The sequence below is a fragment of the Scyliorhinus canicula genome, chromosome 3 (assembly GCF_902713615.1).
Source record: "Scyliorhinus canicula chromosome 3, sScyCan1.1, whole genome shotgun sequence".
Lineage (NCBI taxonomy): Eukaryota > Metazoa > Chordata > Chondrichthyes > Carcharhiniformes > Scyliorhinidae > Scyliorhinus > Scyliorhinus canicula.
The window spans coordinates 136,502,851-136,524,893 of NC_052148.1; the positions used below are offsets into that span (position 1 = coordinate 136,502,851).

Below are 22,043 nucleotides of genomic sequence, written 5' to 3' on the forward strand. Positions count from 1 at the left end.
AGTGTTGACCCAGCACAGTGACGGGCGGCGTTAACCCAGCACAGTGACGGGCGGCGTTGACCCAGCGCAGTGTTGACCCAGCACAGTGACGGGCAGCGTTGACCCAGCACAGTGACGGGCAGCGTTGACCCAGCGCAGTGACGGGCGGTGTTGACCCAGCACAGTGACGGGCGGTGTTGACCCAGCACAGTGACGGGCGGTGTTGCCCCAGCACAGTGACGGGCGGCGTTGACCCAGCACAGTGACGGGCGGCGTTGACCCAGCACAGTGACGGGCGGTGTTGACCCAGCACAGTGACGGGCAGTGTTGACCCAGCACAGTGACGGGCAGCGTTGACCCAGCGCAGTGACGGGCAGCGTTGCCCCAGCACAGTGACGGGCGGTGTTGACCCAGCACAGTGACGGGCAGTGTTGACCCAGCACAGTGACGGGCAGTGTTGACCCAGCACAGTGACGGGCGGTGTTGACCCAGCACAGTGACGGGCGGGGTTGACCCAGCGCAGTGACGGGCGGCATTGACCCAGCACAGTGACGGGCGGTGTTGACCCAGCACAGTGACGGGCGGCGTTGACCCAGCACAGTGACGGGCGGCGTTGACCCAGCGCAGTGACGGGCGGCGTTGACCCAGCACAGTGACGGGCGGTGTTGCCCCAGCACAGTGTTGCCCCAGTACAGTGACGGGCGGCGTTGACCCAGCACAGTGACGGGCAGTGTTGACCCAGCACAGTGACGGGCGGCGTTGACCCAGCACAGTGACGGGCGGCGTTGACCCAGCACAGTGATGGGCGGTGTTGACCCAGCACAGTGACGGGCGGCGTTGACCCAGCACAGTGACGGGCAGTGTTGACCCAGCACAGTGACGGGCGGCGTTGACCCAGCACAGTGACGGGCAGCGTTGACCCAGCGCAGTGACGGGCAGTGTTGACCCAGCACAGTGACGGGCGGCGTTGACCCAGCACAGTGACGGGCGGTGTTGCCCCAGCACAGTGTTGCCCCAGTACAGTGACGGGCGGCGTTGACCCAGCACAGTGACGGGCAGTGTTGACCCAGCACAGTGACGGGCTGCGTTGACCCAGCACAGTGACGGGCAGTGTTGACCCAGCACAGTGACGGGTGGCGTTGACCCAGCACAGTGACGGGCGGCGTTGACCCAGCACAGTGACGGGCGGCGTTGACCCAGCACAGTGTTGCCCCAGTACAGTGATGGGCGGCGTTGACCCAGCACAATGACGGGCGGCGTTGACCCAGCACAGTGACGGGCGGTGTTGACCCAGCACAGTGACGGGCGGCGTTGACCCAGCGCAGTGACGGGCGGCGTTGACCCAGCACAGTGACGGGCAGCGTTGACCCAGCACAGTGACGGGCGGCGTTGACCCAGCGCAGTGACGGGCGGCGTTGACCCAGCACAGTGACGGGCGGTGTTGACCCAGTACAGCGATTCTAGAACGGTTAATTCCATTGTGCACCAAATATAACAAGTCTGCATCCTCTGCACTTGAAAGTAGAAAGGTGGAGTTGGGGTCACCAGGGAAAATGACCAGGGTGAAAGGGAGTAAGCATTTTATGAAAGACAAAGCCATCAAAGGTAGAGATGAGAAAATGACCAGGCAGATTGTTATCCGATGGTGCAGTGAAAGGCCAAAACACCCCCCATATGTTTCCATACTGAATTAATATACATTTTGAAATTTAATGTTTTTACTTCGACAGGTGTGGTGAATATATCATGGTAAATTCACACTGTATATTGTAAGCGCAGTAGCGTTACCGACCACTAGGGGGAGTAGCTCTTGTACTGGGCTCCACCCTTGGCTCCGCCCATGACTCCTCCCCCTAGTGCTGCTGTATAAATACCCTTGTCCAGAGTCAGTCTGCAGTTCACAGAGTGTTCATCAACAGGTAACAGGCTGGTTCTGAAGTAAGTTGATTAAAGCCTAGATTCATATCGGAAACACATGTCTGGTGAATTGATGGTTCCATCAACAGGTGTCTCTCCCAAAGTGGCATCTAACGGCATATAAAATATTAAGTAGAATTTACTCCTTAAAAACAAATGAAGTGTTTTCTTCAGTTGTCCATTAAGTTAGTAAAGCAAGTTTCACCTAATCAGATAGTTTAGAAAACATCATTTGCAACAAACAAAATTAGATTTTTTTTCATAAAGTGAGACTTGTTTGCATGTTATCCTTAAAAAACATTGGAGGGGATAGCTTCCTGCAGCCTATTTACTTTGCCAGGAATATGGGGTTAGATTCTCCACTGTCGGGATTCTCCATTGCACCGGCAGCGCACCCATGCCCGGGTAAATCCCCGACGGCATGGGCTGCCCACAATAGGAAACTCCGTTCGCCGGCTGGCGGGACGGAGAATCCTGCTGCCAGCGGGGGGCACGCTGGTGCGGCAGGACGGAGAATCCCACCCACTATCTTTGAAGTCATTGATAAAGGCACGAGTTGCAATGCTGGTTTACTAATTAAAATCCTCTTAAATAGATCCATCTACTCTTTCATCTTCCATTGGTGGAGGCTCAATCTGGCTACCAATAAAGCATATCATTTACAATGGAGTGACCCAAGTTACTTTGAACTGGCCTAACACTATCTGCACTGTACAGGATAATGATATATGCACCACGCCACCTGACTTTCTTTATAATCTCAGAATAGCATTTTCACCTCTCGCAGAGCAACAAGCCGAGACAAACACGTAAAGGTTTTTCTAAAATGGAAACATAAATCAGCCACTCGGCACTCTCCTATTCAGAAAAGTGAAATGCCTTCACCTCATGCAGATCTGAATCCCATTCACCACATGATCATTGTCCTGTGTTCCGAGGCTAATGCCAACATTGTTTAGGACAGAGAGGCATTCCTCAAATGCTGAAAGTATTCAGATAGATTCCAGGCAATGTGCATGAATAGCAATTCATTCAGATGTAATTTTTTCAACATTACCAATTTTCGCAAAAGAATAAAGTTGCATGAAGGGAACCCACATGAAAACCTGGTTCTGGATCTTATATTTGGATGCAGTGGCTCATGGAAGATAGCATGATGTTTTGACTAAAAATCCCATGACAATTTGTATCAAATATCATAAACCTAGATACAAGATTAATATTCTCAACACAATGCAGTTGTTTCTTGAAATATTAAATCTCAATGCTGCTCAGTTCGATGCTCACTCTTCCGTTTCCCCAATAAATATTGTTTTATTGCAACATCATGGAAATTTTCAGCAAAGCTATGCCATTATTTATTAATTCAAAAAGTCCCCCTCTGCAAAAAGCCTTTCATCATCATTTCTTTAGATCCAACGGTCAGAAGGTTTTGTTTTTTAAAAATCCTGTTTGTTTCCTGTACAGGAAGCACACTGCCTTCCCCAGCTCTTTATGATGAATTCAATATATACAAAATGTCCTGAGGGAGATTTTGTTGCCAACCTAAGAGACCCCCATTTTCTATATTCAAATACTCTACAACTTGCATCTATATAGTGCCCAACCACAGATACAGTGGACAAGGGAGTGCTTTAAAATAGAGAGGAAAGGGAAGAATAGGAACATGATGAGGCTACAAAAGGTATGACCAGGGCTGAGGAGGAAAGTTTTGAAAGCAGAAAGGGAAACTGCAAGGAAGTGAGACATAGGGAGAGCACCTTGGGGAATGGCTAAACAAGTGCCCATCAATGCGACATTGGAGGATGTATGGATAGAAGATCCCCTCTACTCAAATAATGGGGGTAAATACAGGAACATATTCAGTTGGAGCAATTACCCAAGTATCAACAACAGATTATTTCTCAGAGGCTTTGGAGCATTTGGGGCAATGGACCTGTAGTGATATCATGGTTGTGTTGTATGTAATTCACCGACTGACCACTAGGAGTCTCATTCGTACACAAGTGAACGTTAGAGGCAGGTGACCTCAGACTGACTCCGGAGCTGGAGAGAGAGGTTGTTTGTGTATGTTCATACTATTATTCATCTGTTGTTTTGGATATATTGACCCACAGTTAATGTTAATAAATCATTTCTAGCTTTAGCTACAAGTGTGCTTATAATATAACTCAGGCCATCGACAAGAACATTACCAGACTGACGAGCAAAAGTATGCTCCAGCTGAATTTTGTAATGGGGAAAAATAAATTTGGAAATGGATCCCTTTCTTCTGGATAAGACCACCAAGGGGCAGCATGAAGAGGAGGAGGAGTACAGGAGTGGACTCCAGGGGCACAGAACAGATGTCCATGCGATTACTGGATAGCACAGGATTCAAAGTTGGATTTCTTGAGAAAAGAAGTGATAGGGCAGCACGGTAGCACACATGATTAGCACTGTGGCTTCAGAGCGCCAAAGTCCCAGGTTCGATTCCCTGCTGGGACACCTGTGCAGACTCTGCACCTTCTCCCCGTCTCTGCGTGGGTTTCCTCCGGGTGCTCCGGTTTCCTCCCACAGTCCAAAGACGTGCAGCTTAGGTGGATTGGCCATGATAAATTGCCCTTAGTGACCAAAAAAAAAGGTTAGGAGGGGTTGTGATACGGGGATAGGGTGGAAGTGAAGGCTTAAGTGGGTCGGTGCAGACTCGATAGGCCGAATGGCCTCCTTGGGACACGCCTAGCCATCCAGATTCCCACCCACTTATTGGTTAGGAATCGAACGGAGTGATCAGGGATCACCCAATTAGTAGGGTCCAAACTGAAGGACCGCCCAAAAGAGTGCAAAAACCCCCAAGTATAAGAAGAAGAGTTTGCCATATGTTCGTCCTCTCTTGGACCTGGCGTCCCGTCTACGACCATTGCCCAAGTGCAGCACCACCAGAAGCAAGACCAAGCTCAATGCTCACTACAACAAGGTGGTATAGCTCAGGTACAAGCAGCTGGAATCAAGAGATTCCCTGGAGGTGTACAGGGGATACAGGAGTATACGCAAGAAGGAAATTAAGAGGGCAAAAGGGGGTTGAGATAGCTTTGGCTGAGGATTAAGGTGAATTCAAAGGGATTCTTTAAATATATTAAAGGAAAAAGAATAACTAGAGAGAGAATAGGACCCCTCAAGGACCAAAGTGGACACATATGTTGGAACCGCAGGAGATTGGTGAGGCTCTCAATGAATATTTCCCCTCTTGTGTTTACTGTGGAGAAATATATGAAAACTTGGGAACCTGGCAAGGTTAGTGGCGATATATTGTGGACAGTTCGCATTACAGGAGGAGATGGACGTATTAAAACGTATGAAGGTGGATAAATCTCTTGGCCCTGACCAGGCCCCGACTCTCTCGACCAATGCTATCCAAAAATCAATGCCGCTTACCGATCCATTCCCCCACCGCACTTCAGAAAATCAGACCATAAGACGGTGCTCCTTCTTCCGGCATACAAGAACAAACTTTTATTTCCTTCATAAAAATGTAAAGTACCCAATTCATTTTTTTACAATTAAGGGGCAATTTAGCGTGGCCAACCAACCTACCCTGCACATCTTTTGGGTTGTGGGGACGAAACCCACGTAAACATGGGGAGAATGTGCAAATTGCACACAGACAGTGATCCAGAGCCGGGATCGAACCTGGGACCTCGGTACCGTGAGGCAGCAGGGCTAATCCACTGTGCCACAGTGCTGCCCCAAGAAGAAAAGTGGGAGAATCCGGTCAAGAAGGTCATGCAGTGGTGGTCCAAGGCAACAGAAGAGTTCCTATGTGACCGCTTGGAGTCAGTGGACTGGTTCATATTTAAGAACTCAGCAACCAACCTAAAGGAGTATGTCACCACAGTCACTGGCTCGATCAGCAAATGTGTAGACAATGCATGCCAAAGAAAGCAGTACGTACGCTCCCCAACCGGAAACCATGGCGTAGTCGGGAGATTGACTCCCTACTGAAGGCCAGGTCTAAGACGTTCAAGACAGGCGACCCTGACCTATACAAGAAATCCAAGTACGACCTCCACAAAGTCATCAGCGATGTCAAGAGACAATATCAGACCAAGCTAGAGTCACAGACGAATGTCACGGACTCTCGTCGGTTGTGGCAAGGCTTAGACAACATAACGGGCTACAAAGCAAAGCAGAGTAGAATCTCTGGCAGCAGCGCACCCCTCCCTGATGAACTCAATGCATTCTATGCTCAATTCTAGCAGGAAACCATCAAACAGCTGTCAACTGCCCCAGCAGCCTCGGACACACCGATACCCACCATCCGGAGACAACTTCCGGAGTCAGATCATCCTTCTTAAAAGTGAACCCTCCGAAAGCGATGGGGCCTGAACGGTTTCTGGTCGTGGACTCAGATCGTATGAGGATCAGCTGGCAGATGTTTTCGTGGACATCTTCAACCTATCCCTACTCCGTTCCGACGGTCCCCATCTGCTTCAAGAAGACCATCAAAATACAGGTGGCAAAGAAGAACCAAGCAACGACTATCATCTGGTGCCCTTGACATCGATCATTATGAAGTGTTTAGAGAGACTGGTCATGAGGCATATCAACTCCATACCCCAAGAATGCCTGGATCCACTGCAATTCGCATACCGCCACAACCCGTCCTCAGCTGACACAAGCTTCCTGGTCTTGCAATCACCCTGGAGCATCTCGACAACAAGGACTCCTACATCAGACTCCTGTTCATCGACTACAGCTCCGCCTTCAACACCATAATCCCAGCCAAGCTCATTTCAGAAGCTCCAAAACCTAGGACTTGGCTCCTCACTCTGCAGCTGGATTCTTGACTTCCTGATCCATGGACCACAATCAGTAAGTATAAACAACAACACGTCCTATTGAGGATAGTCCTCAATACCGGGTCCCCACAAGGCTGCGTACTTAGCCGCCTACTATACTCCCTATACACACACGGCTGCGTGGCAAAATCTGGCTCCACCTCCATCTACAGGTTTGCTGACGATACGACCATAGTGGGTCAGATCTCAAACAACGATGAGTCAGAGTACAGGAGGAAATTAGAGAACGTAATGGAGTGGTGTAATGACAACAATCTGTCCCTCAATGTCAGCAACGCTAAGGAGCTGGTTATTGACTTCAGGAAGCAAAGTATCACACATACTCTTGTCTGCATCAATGGGGCCGAGGTGGAGATGGTTGACAGCTTCGAATTCCCAGGTATGCACACCACCAATAATCTGTCCTGGTCCACCCACGTAAACGCTACAACCAAGAAAGCACAACAGCACCTATACTTTCTCAGGAAACTAAGGAAATTCGGCATGTCCACATGACTCTGACCACAAGTTTTACAGATGCACCATAGAAAGCATCCGGCAGAGCGGAGAATTGGCACCACTGTCGCCGGCGAGTTGGCGTGGTGCCATTCGGGGGCACTCGGCCGGCATGGGCCGGGCAGCCGTCGTAAAAAAGCTGTGTCCCGCCAGCGCCGTCTACACCTGCTCTCAGCCGGTGGGAACTCGGCGTGGAAGGGTGGGGGGCCTATGGGGATGGGGGGGTTGGCGTCGGTGCCATTGCACATGCGCGCATCCCACGGCGCCCAGTTGACGCCGGGATCAGCAGTTGGAGCGGCATGAACCGCTCCAGTGCCGTGCTGGCCCCCTAAAGGGGCCAGAATTGCTGATCCTGAGGCTGTGTTGACGCTGTCGAGAAACACAACAGTGTTTCCGACAGCGTCAACACCTAGCCTCAGGATCACAGAATCCCGCCCAGGGTTTGATTAGGAGTAGCCAGCACGGCTTTGTGCATGGGAGATTATGGGCGGGATTCACTGATCCCGCACCGCGTCGGAGAATCGCCGGGGGTGGGGGGCGAATCCCACGGCACCGCTCCGATGCTGGGCCGCCGATTCTCCGCCGACCGGAGAATTGCGCCAATGGCGCCAGCACGGTTACCGTGGCACTGGTCGAGGGCCGCTCAACTGAATGCCCGGCAAGTTCGGCCGAGTCTCACTGGCATCGTTCACATGTGATCCTACCCTGCAGGACCTCGGCGTTCTGGCTGCGGGGGGGGGGGGGGGCCTCCACATTGGCCAGTTCTGCGATCGGGGGCTACTGATCGGCGGGCGGGCTAATTCCAGGGGGGAGACAATGTTCCTCCTGTAGGGCTCTGCCATGTTGCCGGGGGCCGGCACACGTCCGCACATGCGGGTGGCTTGCCATCTCTGCGGTGCGCATGCGTGGACCCGCGCCGGCTATGACGTGCATGCGCAGATCTGAGCCTCCCGTGCTGGTGCCCGTATCGGCAGCTGGAGCTGCGTAAAACGCTCCAGTGCCAAGCTGGCCCCCTGTGCGGCGCAGGATCGCTGCTCCTGCAGCCAGGTGGCGCCATAGTAAAATGTTCCGCTGTTTACGACAGCGTCAACACTTAGCCCCATTATCGGAGAATCCCGCCCCTGGCCTTACAAATTTGTTAGGTCTCTGATAAAGTTCCACACGGTAGGCTGCTCTGGAAGGAATCCAGGGAAAACTGGCAAATTGGATATACCAAATTGGATATACCATTGACACGATGGTAGGAAGCAGAGAGTAATAATTGTGGAAGGATGCTTGTTGGACTGGAGGCCTGTGAGTAGTGGTGTGCCTCAGGGGCAGTGCTAGGCTCATTGCTGTTTGTTATCTATGTCAATGATTTGGATGAGAATAGACAAGGCATGATCAGTAAGTTTGCAGATGACACTAAAATAGGTGGTATTGTAGACAGTGAGGAAGATTATCAAAAATTGCAGCAGGATTTTGATCAGCTGGGGAAGTGGGTCGAGAAATGGCAAATGGAGTTCAATACAGATAAGTGTGAGGTGTTTCAATTTGAAAAGTCAAATCAAGGTAGGACTTTCACGTTGAATGATAGGACCTTAGGGAGTATCGTAGAAAAGAGTGACCTTGGGGTTCAGGTGCACGGTTCTGTAAAGGTGGAGTCACAGGTAGATAGGGCAGTGAAGAAGGGTTTTGGCATGCTGGCCTTCATCAGTTAGGGCATTTAGTATAGAAGTTGGGAGGTTATGTTGCAACTGAGCAGGACGTTGGTGAGGCCATATCTGGAGTATTGTATTCAGTTTGGTCAACTTGCTATAGGAAAGATATTAAACTGGAGAGAGTGCAGAAAAGATTTACAAGGATATTGCCAGGACTCAAGGGACTTAGTTGTAGAGAGAGATTGGACAGGCTCGGACATTTTACTTCGGAGCGTAGGAGACTAAGGGATGATCTTATAGAGGTGTATAAGATCATGAGAGGCAATAATAGAGTGAATGCGCTTAGATTTTTTTCCAGGGTTGGCGAATCGAGAACTGAAGGGCAAAGGTTTAAGTTAAGAGGGGAAAGAATTAATGGGAACCGGAGGAGCAAACTTTTTTTTACACAGAGGATGGTTTGTATAGGAATGAGCTGCCGGAGGAAGTGGTTGAGGCAGGAACATTGACAACAAGGACATTTGGACAGATACATGGATAGGAAAGGTTCAGAGGGATATGGATCAAATGCAGGCAAATGGGATTAGCTTAGATGGACGATTTGGTTGGCGTGGACCAGTTTGGGCCGAAGGGTCTGGTCTCCGTGCCACAGATTCTATGATTCTATGAGTTACACCTTGGTTTGTTTACTCAAGTGAAAATATTACTTTTGTCTCTAATTCAAAGAACAGTTTGTCACTTTTGGATCATTCTCCAATCCTCTTGCCTTTGTGACCGACTTCAACGCATACAATCGAGTCCACGTACCACACATAAAGTTAAAATCGACTGCTCCCATTAACATGCATACCTCAAGCAACCTATGGAATCTAAAAGACCTTGTGGTTCTGAATTAGGAATCATCCATCAACGAGTTAACAATGCTGAGAACAGCCCTTTGAAAACAACAGTACCACCTAACTCAAACCGTAAAAACCAGTGGGTAAGGAGTCACAAGCTGACTGTGAGGGCACACAGGCTGCAGATTGAACATGTCAGCAGAATGCCACTCTTTACATTAGCAGCATCACTCAATGCCCTAATGTCTGCATACATGATAACCATAGTTTATATTTATCTAGCACAATTAAAGTCGGAAAACACCCCAAGGCACTTCACAGGAGGGTTATTACTATGGCTGATGACCAAACGTTTGGCCAGAGATAGGTTTTAATCAATGTCTTGGGAAGGAAGAGGGACAGAGAGACGAAGAGGTTCTGGGAGCGAATTCAGGGAAAACTGTGGCGTGAGTAAAATCAGGATGCTCCAGAGATCAGAGTTGGAGAAGCACAAATAATCACGGAGGAAGATAGTGAGAGGAGATGAAGTGGCATGATAATTTTAAAATGAAAGTGTTGCCTTACTGGGAGGCAATATAAATCAGTAAGCACAGGGGTGATGTGTCAATGGAAGCTGGTGGGAGCACAGTTTTGAATAATCTCAAATTTACAAAAGGTAGAAGGTTGAAGGCCAGATTGGAATCAAAGTTAGAGGTAACAGAGGCTTTCAGCAGCAGATTAACTGAAGGAAGAGTGATTTGAAGAATGCTACAGAGGTGGTAATAGGTGGTCTTAGTGATGGCATGCCTAAGTAGTCAGGAGCTCACCTCAGCATCACCAGCAATGTGAATAATGGGGCAGGGATGGAGTCAGGGGCTGGAGAATGGACTGGTGGCTCAGGAATGGAAAACAATGGGGGTGATTCTCCCAAATGGAGCCCAAGTATTCGTGCCGTCGTGAACGCCGTCGCGTTTCACGCGGCGCGAACCGGGCCCGGGTACGACCGATTCTGTCCCCCACAGGGGCCCAGCATGGCGCTGGAGCGGTTCACGCTGCACAAGCCTGGCACCGCACCAAACCCCGCATGCGCAGTTGGGCCGCGTCAACCTGGGCATGCGCGGGGGACTTCTTCCGCGCGCCAGCCCCGACTCAACATGGCATCGGTGTTCAGGGGCCGGCCGCGCAGGAAGGTAGGTCCGGTGGGTGGGGGGGCTGTCCACCGATCGATGGGCTCCGGTCACGGGCCAGACACCATTGGAGCCCCCCCCCCCCCTCCCGACCGTTCGCGCAGAGTTTCCGCCAGCAACGACCAGGGGTGAATGGCGCCGGCGGGACTCTGTCGTATCGGCGCGGCCGCTCGGCCAACCACGCTGGCACAAATTCTCCGCATCTCGGAGAATCGCGCGCCGGCATCGGGGCGTCGTGGCGTGGTTGTGGCGATGCTCCGGACCAGCGTGGGGCTCAGTGAATCGCCCCCAATAGCTTTGGTCCTCCTAATATTTAGTTGGGAGATTTCTGGTCATTCAGTATAATAATCTTTATAGTGCCACAAGTAGGCTTAAATTAACACTGCAATAAAGTTACTGTGAAAATTCCCTAGTCGCCACATTGCGGTGCCTGTTTGGGGACACTGAAGGGAGAATTCAGAATGTCCAATTCACCTAACAAGCACGTCTTTCGGGACCTGTGGGAGGAAACCAGAGCACCCTGAGGAAACCCACGCATACACATGGAGAACGTGCAGACTTCACACGGTGACCCAAGCCAGGAATCGAATCTAGGTCTCTGGCGCTGTGAAGAAACAGTGCCAACCACTGTGCTACGGTGTATTGGATATCGGCAAGTAGTCTCTTGATTTAGAGAGTTTTTAGAGAGATGGTGATGAAGTAGAGGTGGTGATGACATCAGTGTACATGTGAAACTAACACCTTTTGTTTCCAGGTGATCTTTGCAGCATGCATTGCATCATTCACCCAGTTAAAGAAGGGACACTTCGAGGGCAGCAGCACTTACAAACCTGCACCTGAGCACAAGTCATTGCATTCAAGAGAGACGTGGTAAAATGACCTGAAGCAGGGGCAGGAGAAAAGAGAAGAAAAACTGCAAATTTAGAAAATCAAACTAAAGTAGATGATGCTGGAGACACGTCGGTTCGTCAGCAGTGAAGAGACGGGTCAGTACTTACAACGTGTCTTACATAATAACAAGTGTATGTGTTCATAAAACCTCTCCTCACATAATAAAACATCCCACAGGTGCTTCAGAGGATAACAAAACTTGACTCTGAGCCACAGAAGAAATCATTTGGTCAAAGAGGTAGGTTTCCTGAAGCACCTTGAAGGAGAAGAGCGAGGAAAAGATGGAAGAAGATTAAGAGTGAATTCCAATGCTTATGGCCTTGGCAGCTGAAGGCCTGGCAACCAATTGAAATCGACAATTACAATAAACTGGCGAATTACAGTGGAGTTCTGAAGAAATGTGTATCTGACATTTTGTGCGAATGGAACCTTGAGCTCACTCATGTAACCTCACAGAGCACAGACCTCAATTGATATTACGCAGGTTTGTGTTGGCTGTGTTTGCATTCTACACACAAATATAAAGACTGGTGAATACAAACACAAATAATAAGCTCACACATAAAAAGAAATTTTAAGCCAAACCTCACATCTCACACTTTTATTACAACAGAGGTTGTAACAGATCTACTAACAACCAATAAAAAGATCACCTTTAATGAAATGCACCTAGAGAATTTCAGGTGTACCCATACAAACAAACACACAAACAAGGAGCAGGGGTAGTCCACTCGGCGCCTTGAGCCTGCTCCACCATTTAATAACATCATGGCTGATCTGATTCTAACCTCAAGTCTGCATCCCACAAACCCAATCTATCACCCTCTTGCTTACCAATAATCAATTCCCCTCAGCCTTAAAAATATTCAAAGACTCTGCTTCCACCGCCTTTTCAGGGAGAGAGTTCCAAAGACTCATGAACCTCCAAACATATTCCTCCTCAGCACCGTTTTAAATGGGTGACCCCTTATTTTTAAATGCCCTGGTTCTAAATTCTCCCACAAGAGGAAAAAGCTTCTCCACATGCATCTTGTCAAAACCCCTCAGGATTTTATATGTTTCAAACAAGCCACCTCTTGCTATTCTAAACTCCAGCAAATACATGCCTAGCCTGTCCAACCTTTCCTCATAAAACAACCCAACCTTTTCAGGCGTTAGTCTGGAAAACCCTCGCTGGACTGCTTCCAAAGCATTTACAGGCTTCCTTAAATAAGGGGCTGTTTAGCACAGGGCTAAATCGCTGGCTTTGAAAGCAGACCCAGCAGCACGGTTCAATTCCCGTAACAGCTTCCCCGAACAGGCGCCGGAATGTGGCAACTAGGGGCTTTTCACAGTAACTTAATTGAAGCCTACTCGTGACAATAAGCGATTTTCATTAGGGAATCAATGCTGTACACAGTACTCCAGATGTGGTCTCACTAGTGCTCAACATTATGGTCATCGTTAACAGGCTGTAATCTGGAATTTTTAAAAAACTTGAGTAGCCTCTCCCTGGACAAACTAAGTAAAATTCAGCAATATTTAATCATATCCTATAAAGCAATGTGTCATGATACCAGAGAACATCATCCTTTTACGTCAGCACCAACAGATACTTCTCTGCTTTAATCCCACAAAATTATACTACCGGATTGAATTTACATTTTACTCCTGAATGCAGCTTTTGAAGAAGGGAGTACCAATGTCCTTTGTTCCAGTCTAATACATTTACACTGCTACACATTGCCATGCTGCTAATTGTAGCAGTCGGACTTTTTACAATAAGCAATCATCTCAAAGCCACTTAACACTCAACTGCCTTCAACTGGAAAAGAGCATACTTAAAGAACTTAGTGTTAAAACTATGTCAAAAACAATGACATATACCTTGATTTCTTTCTCATATCCAACTTCCAATTTAAGAAAGTTTAGTTTCTGCAGCCTTGCTTTCATGACTGACCTCCTGTAAAACACGCCGATCCAAGCCCCTGAATGCACTCTCACTCAATGGCATCAGACCCTGCAGTCTCATGCAATCAAATGTCATTCTTACTGACCCCTAACCTGAGGCAGTTTTCTGTTGATTCTAAGCAGCAGGATACTGGCTCTGAACTGCAACTTCCTACTTGACTGCTGAATTCGGCATTCGGCTTAAACTGCCTGGCTTTCCTCTTAACTCCTTCACTGCTGGAACTATACTTCCTTAACATTTTCCCACATGCTTCAGAAGTACAAATAAACAAAGAGAGCTGGATGTGCAGAAGCACAGATGGTAAAATAACATAGTTAAAAAGACAAATAGCGTCAGCAACAGGGGCATATAACATAAAAAACAAATTGTGCTGAAACGTAGACAAGTCCCTGGTTAAATTCCAGTATGAGAATCTATGCAGTCCTGGGCAAACCTTAATGGAGACTGTATCAGCTTTATTAGAGAGCTAGAACAAAGATTTAGCATAATATTAGCAGGATTAAGAGTGTGCGGTTAATAAGAAAGGCTTGAAAAAATGTGATTTTCCACATTGGAAGAGTGGCTAAATTAGATCCAACAGAAAGTTTCCAATGAAAAGTTTGGAGAGATTAAGTAGTGGAAGAAATGTTTTAACTAGTTGGCAGGTGCTAAACAGGGGGAATAGAGTCTGGATTATCATGGAAGAACGAAAAGACATTAATGAAAAATGTTCTTAGACTACAAAATATTTACCAATGGTAGCCACAGAAAATATAGTGTACATTTAGATAATTAAGAAAAAACATACAAATCTACAGAGGCAGTAAATACTTCAATGTAAGATTTTCCCAACAGAAATTGCATCCCAGCACTCACTGGAGTTTAAATTCATCTTGACCAGTAGTGCAAAAAAGTGACAATGAATCAGCATTTACATTAAAACTAATTTCTTTTCCAGTGACTTCAATGCAAAATTAAAAGGAACATAGACGATGAGAAAACATATGAATTTGCAATTGCCAATTTTGCATTTCGTACACATATTTATACCAAAGTATTTTATCAGCTCCTTTCTTACAATATCAAAAAACTGAGAGAAAAAGGGGGACTTCCGATGACGGCGGGCGGGAGGCAGCCGCGCGTTGGAGGGCTCCCGTTCAGGAATGGCATTGTCGGGGATTGACACCCGGTCCTAGGGGCAGCGAAGGCAGTAAAGGTCAGTGAAGGGATATGTTGAGGACCAGTAAAAAAACGGCCATGAAAACAGCTAAAAGTCCGTCGGGGAGTAGAAAGGTCACTGCGGGGTCAGTAAAAATGGAGGCTGGAGCACCAGGGGAGGCCGCATTGCTTACGGCTGAAGAAATAACTAAGGTAATGAAAGGCAGTTTACAAAATACATGGAGACAATGAGGAAGGAGATGAGGGAGGTTTTGAGTGTGCTGGTGGAGGAGGCGATTTCCCTGGTGACGACGGCGGTGGCGGGTGCAGTGGCGGAGGTGCGGAAGCTAGGGGAGGCGCTGAAGGAAGTGGAGGAGACATTATTGCAGCACGGTGATCAACTTACCTCGATGGGGAAGGAGATGCGGAAGGTGATGGAGATTAACAAGGATCTGCAAGGAAAAATGGAAGACCTGGAAAACAGATCCAGGCGACAGAATTTGAGGATTGTGGGGCTGCCCGAAGGAGTTGAAGGGCCGAGACTGACTGAGTATTTTGCTGCGATGCTGGCAAAACTATTGGGGGAGGGGGAGGATCCCTCCCGATATGAACTGGATCAGGCTCATCGGTCGTGGAGGCCTGTACCAAAGGTGACTGAGCCGCCAAGGGTAGTGACTATGTGCTTCCATAGGTACAGTGTGAAGGAGAAGGTCCTGTGCTGGGCCAAGCAGAAGCGGGTGGTGCAGTGGGCTGGAGCAGGTATACGTGTATACCAGGACTTTACGGTGGAGCTGGCGAGGAGGCGGGCTGCTTTCAAAAGGGTGAATAGGGCACTGTACATTAGCACGGTGCAGTGCGGCATTGTATATCCAGCGAAGCTGAGGGTGACTTACAAGCTCAAGGACTTTTATTTTGGAACGGTAGAAGCAGCGGAGGAGTTTGCGAAGGCAGAAGGACTGTGGCAGAACTGAGAAATTGAGCAATAGCCATGTGCCGATGTAACCTCATGATTGTATTTTCTTCTTTTTTTTGTTTCACTGCGTGCGGGTGTATGGGCTAAAGGAGCCAATGTTGTATATATTTGGACAAGGGAAGTCATGGGACTTTCACTCGAAGTGAGGGCTCTTTGGGGTGTAGGTGGATACGCGGGGTTTGTGTGCTAAAAGGGGATTTATGTGCTTTCCTAGGGCCGGGCAAGGGGGAAAGGGGCCCGGGCGGGGGCCTTCACGCTGGCCGGTTTAAGCCGGCCAGTGAACGGGGGTGAGGGGCTGCGGCCATCGGAGCCTTGGAGAACAGGGTCCGAGTGGTCTAGCCGGGGTGGAAAGATGGGGGGAAGGAACCAAGGTTGAGGGGAGGAGTTTTACAAGAGGCAGTGGATGGGAGGAGTTGGAGAGAGATGGGGGGGGGCTTACAACTCTTGGGTATCATGTACGGTACTCTTTCAGAGGTTGGACGGCGTTGAGTGTGGTGGTGGGGAGGGGGGGAGAATGGACTCTATGGTGACCATGGGCAATCCCGGACTCCATTTTTATTTTTCTCCTTTGTTTTTTGTTTCCACCGTGGGAGGGTTTGTTTTATTGGATGCATATATTGACAGGTGGGTTGTTGTTTGGGGTGGTGGGAGGATGGGATCGTTGTTATTGTTAACGGGATTGATTTTGTATTTGTTACCGTTTACTGTCTGTGGGTGGGGTGTAAATTTTGAAGGAAAATGTGAAAATGGAGAATAAAAACATTTATGAAAAAGAAATTAGAGAAAAAAACCAATGGTGAGGTTGAACAAGAATCATAACATAAGCTACAAATGCAGCCTGGACCACTCAGTGAAGCCCACTTACATTCTTTCAAAGCCTGGTGTCACTAACCCTGCCTTCGCCAAATGAGACCCCAGGGACACGGAGAAGTCCTAATGTTGTACGGCCCTCCCCCACCCACCCTCAAAACCACTAACAGTGTAAGAAGCGAGGAGAGAGCTTTCAGTTTTTCATTTGATGTTTTATTTTCCTCCTAAATGTTCTGGCTGTTATTGAGGTACAGTTTCAAGATGGCAGCCGCCATCGTCAGAGCTTGTCGAGTATTCCAATGTGTGGGTTAGAACTACTAAGACAAATCGTGTCCGCTCGCCAGGTATAAATATCACCCTTATCAATACGGGGATGTATCAATGAGGATGAGGTATTTAGCGTGCTGGAAGTGATGAGGACTTGTGTGTTAGGAGGACAAAGGTCTGGGGTTCTTGGTGAGTTGGATTCACGCAATGTCGCAATCAGGAGGACAGTTAGGAGGATAATAAAATCGTGAATTTAGAGTTGATGCAGGCTTGGAAGGTTTCAGAATTCTTCAAAAGGAAGAGGAACAGAGGAGACTATTGGTTGTTTTGGTGTTAAACTAAGGGTTTGAAGCTTAGATTTAATAGAAAAGGAGGGAGGTTATGCTTCAGTTATACAGGGTACTGGTGAGACCACATCTGGAGTTCAGTGAACACTATTGGTCCCTTATATAAGGAAGGATCTAAATGCCCTGGAAGCAGTTCAGAGAAGGTGTACGAGACTAATAACCAATATGAGTGGGTTGTCTTCTAAGGAAAGGTAAGATATGCTTGGCTTGTATCTGCTGGAGTTTTAGAGATGAAGACGCGACTTGATTGAAACATATAGGATCCTGGAGGGGTCTTGACAGGGTTGATGTGGAAAGGATGTTTCCTCTTTTGGGAGAACCTAGAACCAGGGGGCACAGTTTAAAAATAAGGGTCGCCCATTTAAGACTGAGTTGAGGTGAAATTCTTTTCTCTCAGGTCGTCATGGGAACTCTCTTCCTGAAAGCGTGGTGGAAGCAGAGTCTGTGAATATTTTTAAGACAGAGGTAAATGGATTCTTGATAAGCAAGTGGGTGAAGGAGGTAGTTGGAAATGTGGCATTGGGGTTAGAAACAGATTAGCCATGATTTTATTATGTAGAGATGCCGACGTTGGACTGGGGTGAGCACAGTAAGAAGTCTTACAACACCAGGTTAAAGTCCAACAGGCTTGTTTCAAATCACTAGCTTTCGGAGTACTGCTCCTTCCTCAGGTGAATGAAGAGGTATGTTCCAGAAACATACCTCTTTCGGAGCAGTGCTCCGAAAGCTCGTGTTTGAAACAAACCTGTTGGACTTTAACCTGGTGTTGTACGACTTCTTACTATGATTTTATTAAATGGCGGAGCAGGCTCGAGGGACCTACCACGATTGCTCCTAATTCGTATGTTCGCATCAGGATCACCAAGGTTGTACATCATCAGATTCAGCCCAGCCAACAGTTACAGGCAGAATCAAGGCCTCAGTTGCAATGTTTCTGTGAGAAACCAAACAATTTGTTTATTTTTGTTTTGCTATAACTTCATGTTGGACATCCTGACGACAATTACTCTGTCAATGGAGGCAGTGAGGTAAAGGGTGTATCTGGAAACCAGCTGACTTCACGCTTCCAATAATGTTGCCAAGAAGCTTCATGTAGATGAGTGATGGAAAGGACCAAGAATGAAACATTTTAAATGCTGAACTATTGTTACATGCGGGCCAATGATGGAAACTCAGTTAGAACTGGGAGTGATTCCAAAGGTCATTTTACAATTATATTTCTATTTTGTGTCTCGCTGCACAATGCAGCTAAAACTGTTGGTATATTACACATAGCCGTTGAAGATTAGGAGAAAAAAAAGCAAACTTGGCTTTTACTTCCATTTTTGAGGAGTGACGGTTGCAGAGAGAATTTTTTTTTCTGGGTGTGTGAGTTATATGTGTAAGTGCGAGTGTTCAGTTGTGTAAAGGGATTTTTGTTACATTTCCAGTGGTTACCGTGGGAGAGAAAATTTCCAACTTATTTGGAGGGTGGGATTCTCCGACCCCCTGCCGGGTCGGGGAATCGCCGGGGGTCGGTGTGAATCCCGCCCTCCAAATTCTCCAGCCCCCCAAAAATCGGCCCGGCGTGAATCGTGCCGCCCGCCTCGGAGAATGGCGGGGACTGGCGCGACTCAATGGGACCCGGGGCTGCACGAATTCTCCGGCCCACGATGGGCCGAAGTCCCGCCCGTTTTTTGCCAGTCCCACCGGCGTAGATTAGACTAGGTCCCTTACCGGCGGGACCTGGCAGCGTGGGCGGGCTCCGGGGTCCTGGGTGGGGGCGCGGGGCAATCAGGCCCCGGCCCGCGATGGCCGATGCATAGGTGAACCCCCCCCTGCGCAGGGATGACGTCAGCAGCCGCTGACGCTCCCGCGCATGCGCGGACTCTCGCCAACCGGCAGAGTCCCTTCGGCCCCGGCTGGCGTAGCGCCAAAGGCCTTCCATGCCAGCCGGCGGAGCGCAAATGACTCCGGCGCCGTCTTCGCCTCTCAAGGTGCGGAGGACTACGAACCTTTGGGGTAGGCCGACGCCGGATTGGTTCACGCCACTCCGTCCTGCCGGGACCCCCCGCCCCGCAGGGTACGGGAGAATCCCGCCCTATATGTCTGTATGCAGGTATGTTTGTGTGTGTAAGGGAGAGATGTTAGTGTCAGACAAGGCATGATATAAATTGATAAGCTGTATCCTTTTTACAAAAGTAAAAATCTAGGGGCGGCATGTGGCACAGTTGTTAACACTGGGTCTGCGGCACTGAAGACCTGGGTTCGAATCCTGGCGCTAGTTCACTGTCCGTGTGGAGTTTGCACATTCTCCCCATGTCTGCATGGGTTTGACCCCCACAACCCAAGGTTATGCAGGTTAAGGTGGCCTGGCCATAAATCTATTTAAAAAAACAAAAGTGAAAATCCAGAACTACAGTTAGTTAGAAAGGTTTGATTTTCTTCTAACGGTACTGTTTATCTTTGTGTAATGATACAGAAACAAATATGTCTTTCTTCCACACATTTCTTACTCACAATCAGGGGCGACAGTGGAAGAATCAATCTAGTCTGGTCTTCTAAATTCAAGCTAGTTTATTGTAAGACACTTCCTCATAGCAACTAACCCACAAGAGGCTCTCACCCCAAAGGGTTCCAGCTGTCTATACTTATGGGATAGCAATGTCACATATTTAACTAGCAATTCACTTAACAGGTTAATTGCCATACACAGTGACTATCAGTAAATTGACAACGTTAGGGGGTCATATTGTTTGAAGAAAGTAAAGGGGGCGGGATCTCTGTTTCTGAGACTAAGGGCAGGATTCACCGCAATCGGCGAATTGGCCCGACGCCGGCGCCAAGAATGGTGCGAACCACTCCGGCGTCGGGCCAACCGGAAGTTGCGGAATTCTCCGCACTTCCCGGGGCTAGGCCGGCAACGGAGGGACTGCGCGAGTTGATGCATGCGCAGAACCGCCAGCGTGGTTTAGCGCATTCACAGACCCGCTGCCGTATTCTGGCGCATGCGCAGGGGGTTGTCGTCTCCGTGTCAGTCATGGCGGAGCCCTATAGGGGCCGGCGGGGAAGGAAGGAGTGCCCCCACGGCCTAGGCCCGCCCGTAGATCGGTAGGCCCCGATCACAGGCCAGGCCACCGTGCCCCCCCCCTCCCCCCCGCACCCGGGGGCCTTATCCCCTCGCGTCACCCCCCCCCCCGAGGACAACACCAGCCGGCCTACAAGCCAGGTCCCGCCATGTGGGACCATGTCCAATCCACGCCGGCGGGACTGGCCAGAAACCGACGGCCGCTCGGCCCATTGGGGCCCAGAGAATTGCCGGGGGGGGTTGGGGGCAACGGCCACCGACCGGCGTGGCGTGATTCCCGCCCGAAAACCGACGCTGGAGAATACAGCAGCTGGCGTCGGAGCGGCATGGTGGGATTCACGCCGCCCCTGGCGATTCTCCGACCCAGCGGGGGGTCGGAGAATCCCGCCCCAAGTGTTGACGCCAAGGCAGAATTCGTGGACGTCCATTACAGCAAAACTGCCGCCGAACATGGATCGATTGAACAACTGTGGAGGGGCTAGCAGCTGTGCCATGTGGAACACAATCAATTCCGATGAAAAACGGTGAGGGATTTGTCGGGTCTGTGATTGATACACGGGAGGCTCTAAAGCTGCAGCCGCATATCCACAGTTCACTCTCCACACACACTCATCCCAGCCAACTGGTTGTGCTGGAGCGTGCCCATACAGCTGCTGGTTCAGCTGGGGCCAAAGAGCACCCAGGCGGTGAACCGGGGGTACCCCTATATGACCCATGTTCACAGTAGGCTGTTAACGGTGTGTGCAGCTGCATGGCTGCCTCGCCGCTGCGATAATGGTGTTCCGGGCCCGTCCACCCGACCCCACAACCCACCTCCTGGCTACCTCCCTGCTAATCCTCCTGACCCAGGCAGAAGCCTCCTGGCCAGCGGCTCAACTGTCAGCACATTTTGGCGATGTTGGACACATTCCGTACCCCCTCTCTCGCTCCCTCTGCAGCCATGACACTGGTTTCACGATTTTTAAAAGCACATGTGACCCGTTTCATTGGGAAATCAGCCCATCGGAGGCTGAGCATCACGGAGGCCCCGGGGGAAACCGGGTTAGGCCCACTAATGACATGCAAGTGGCATTTACTGTACTTGCGTTTCAGACCGCGTTGACGCACTGTCGAGGTGACGGAGAATAGTGATTTGGCATCAAATCGGCGCCCGCCGCGATTTTCGCGTCGGAACCTATTCTCCGCACAAACACGTTCTGCGATTTCGCCATCAGCCATCGGAGAATCCATCCCAAGATTTTTTAACTGTTCCTTCTGCATTTATGACATCTTAGTCTCAACAAAAACCTTGCAATTTGCCCCGTGAACCTCGGGCAGCACGGTAGCACAAGTGGTTAGCACTGTGGCTTCACAAGGCCAGGGTCCCAGTTTCGATTCCCCGCTGAGACACTGTCTGTGCGGAGTCTGCACGTTCTCCCCGTGTGTGCGTGGGTTTCCTCCGGGTGCTCCGGTTTCCTCCCACAGTCCAAAGATTTGCAGGTTAGGTGGATTGGCCATGATAAATTGCCCTTCGGGGTTATTGGGTTACGGGGATAGGGAGGAAGTGACGGCTTAAGTGGATCGGTGCAGACTCGATGGGCCGAATGGCTTCCTTTAACTGTTAACCGCTCCAGTGCCATGCTGGCCCCCTATAGGGGCCAGAAGTATTCGTGGGGCCGGCCTGTTCACGCCATCGTAAAACGCGACGGCCTTTACGACGGCGTGGACACTGTGCCGCAGGATTAGAGAA

At 49.3% G+C, this 22,043-nt stretch overlaps 1 protein-coding gene across 5 annotated transcripts in view; it reads right to left on the reverse strand.

The window, feature by feature from the left end:
• Window positions 1-22,043, reverse strand: part of tbc1d1 (TBC1 (tre-2/USP6, BUB2, cdc16) domain family, member 1) — a 352,836-nt gene that overhangs the window by 239,976 nt on the left and 90,817 nt on the right. The window contains exon 1 of one of the 5 annotated variants that reach the window (XM_038791428.1): window positions 13,629-13,814. The exons of the other annotated variants lie outside the window; for them this stretch is intronic. Within the exon in view, the coding sequence (XP_038647356.1) occupies window positions 13,629-13,694 (66 nt within the window). The 5' untranslated portion in view covers window positions 13,695-13,814. Of the gene's footprint in view, window positions 1-13,628; window positions 13,815-22,043 lie in introns of those variants that run through there. 5 annotated transcript variants of the gene reach the window in all.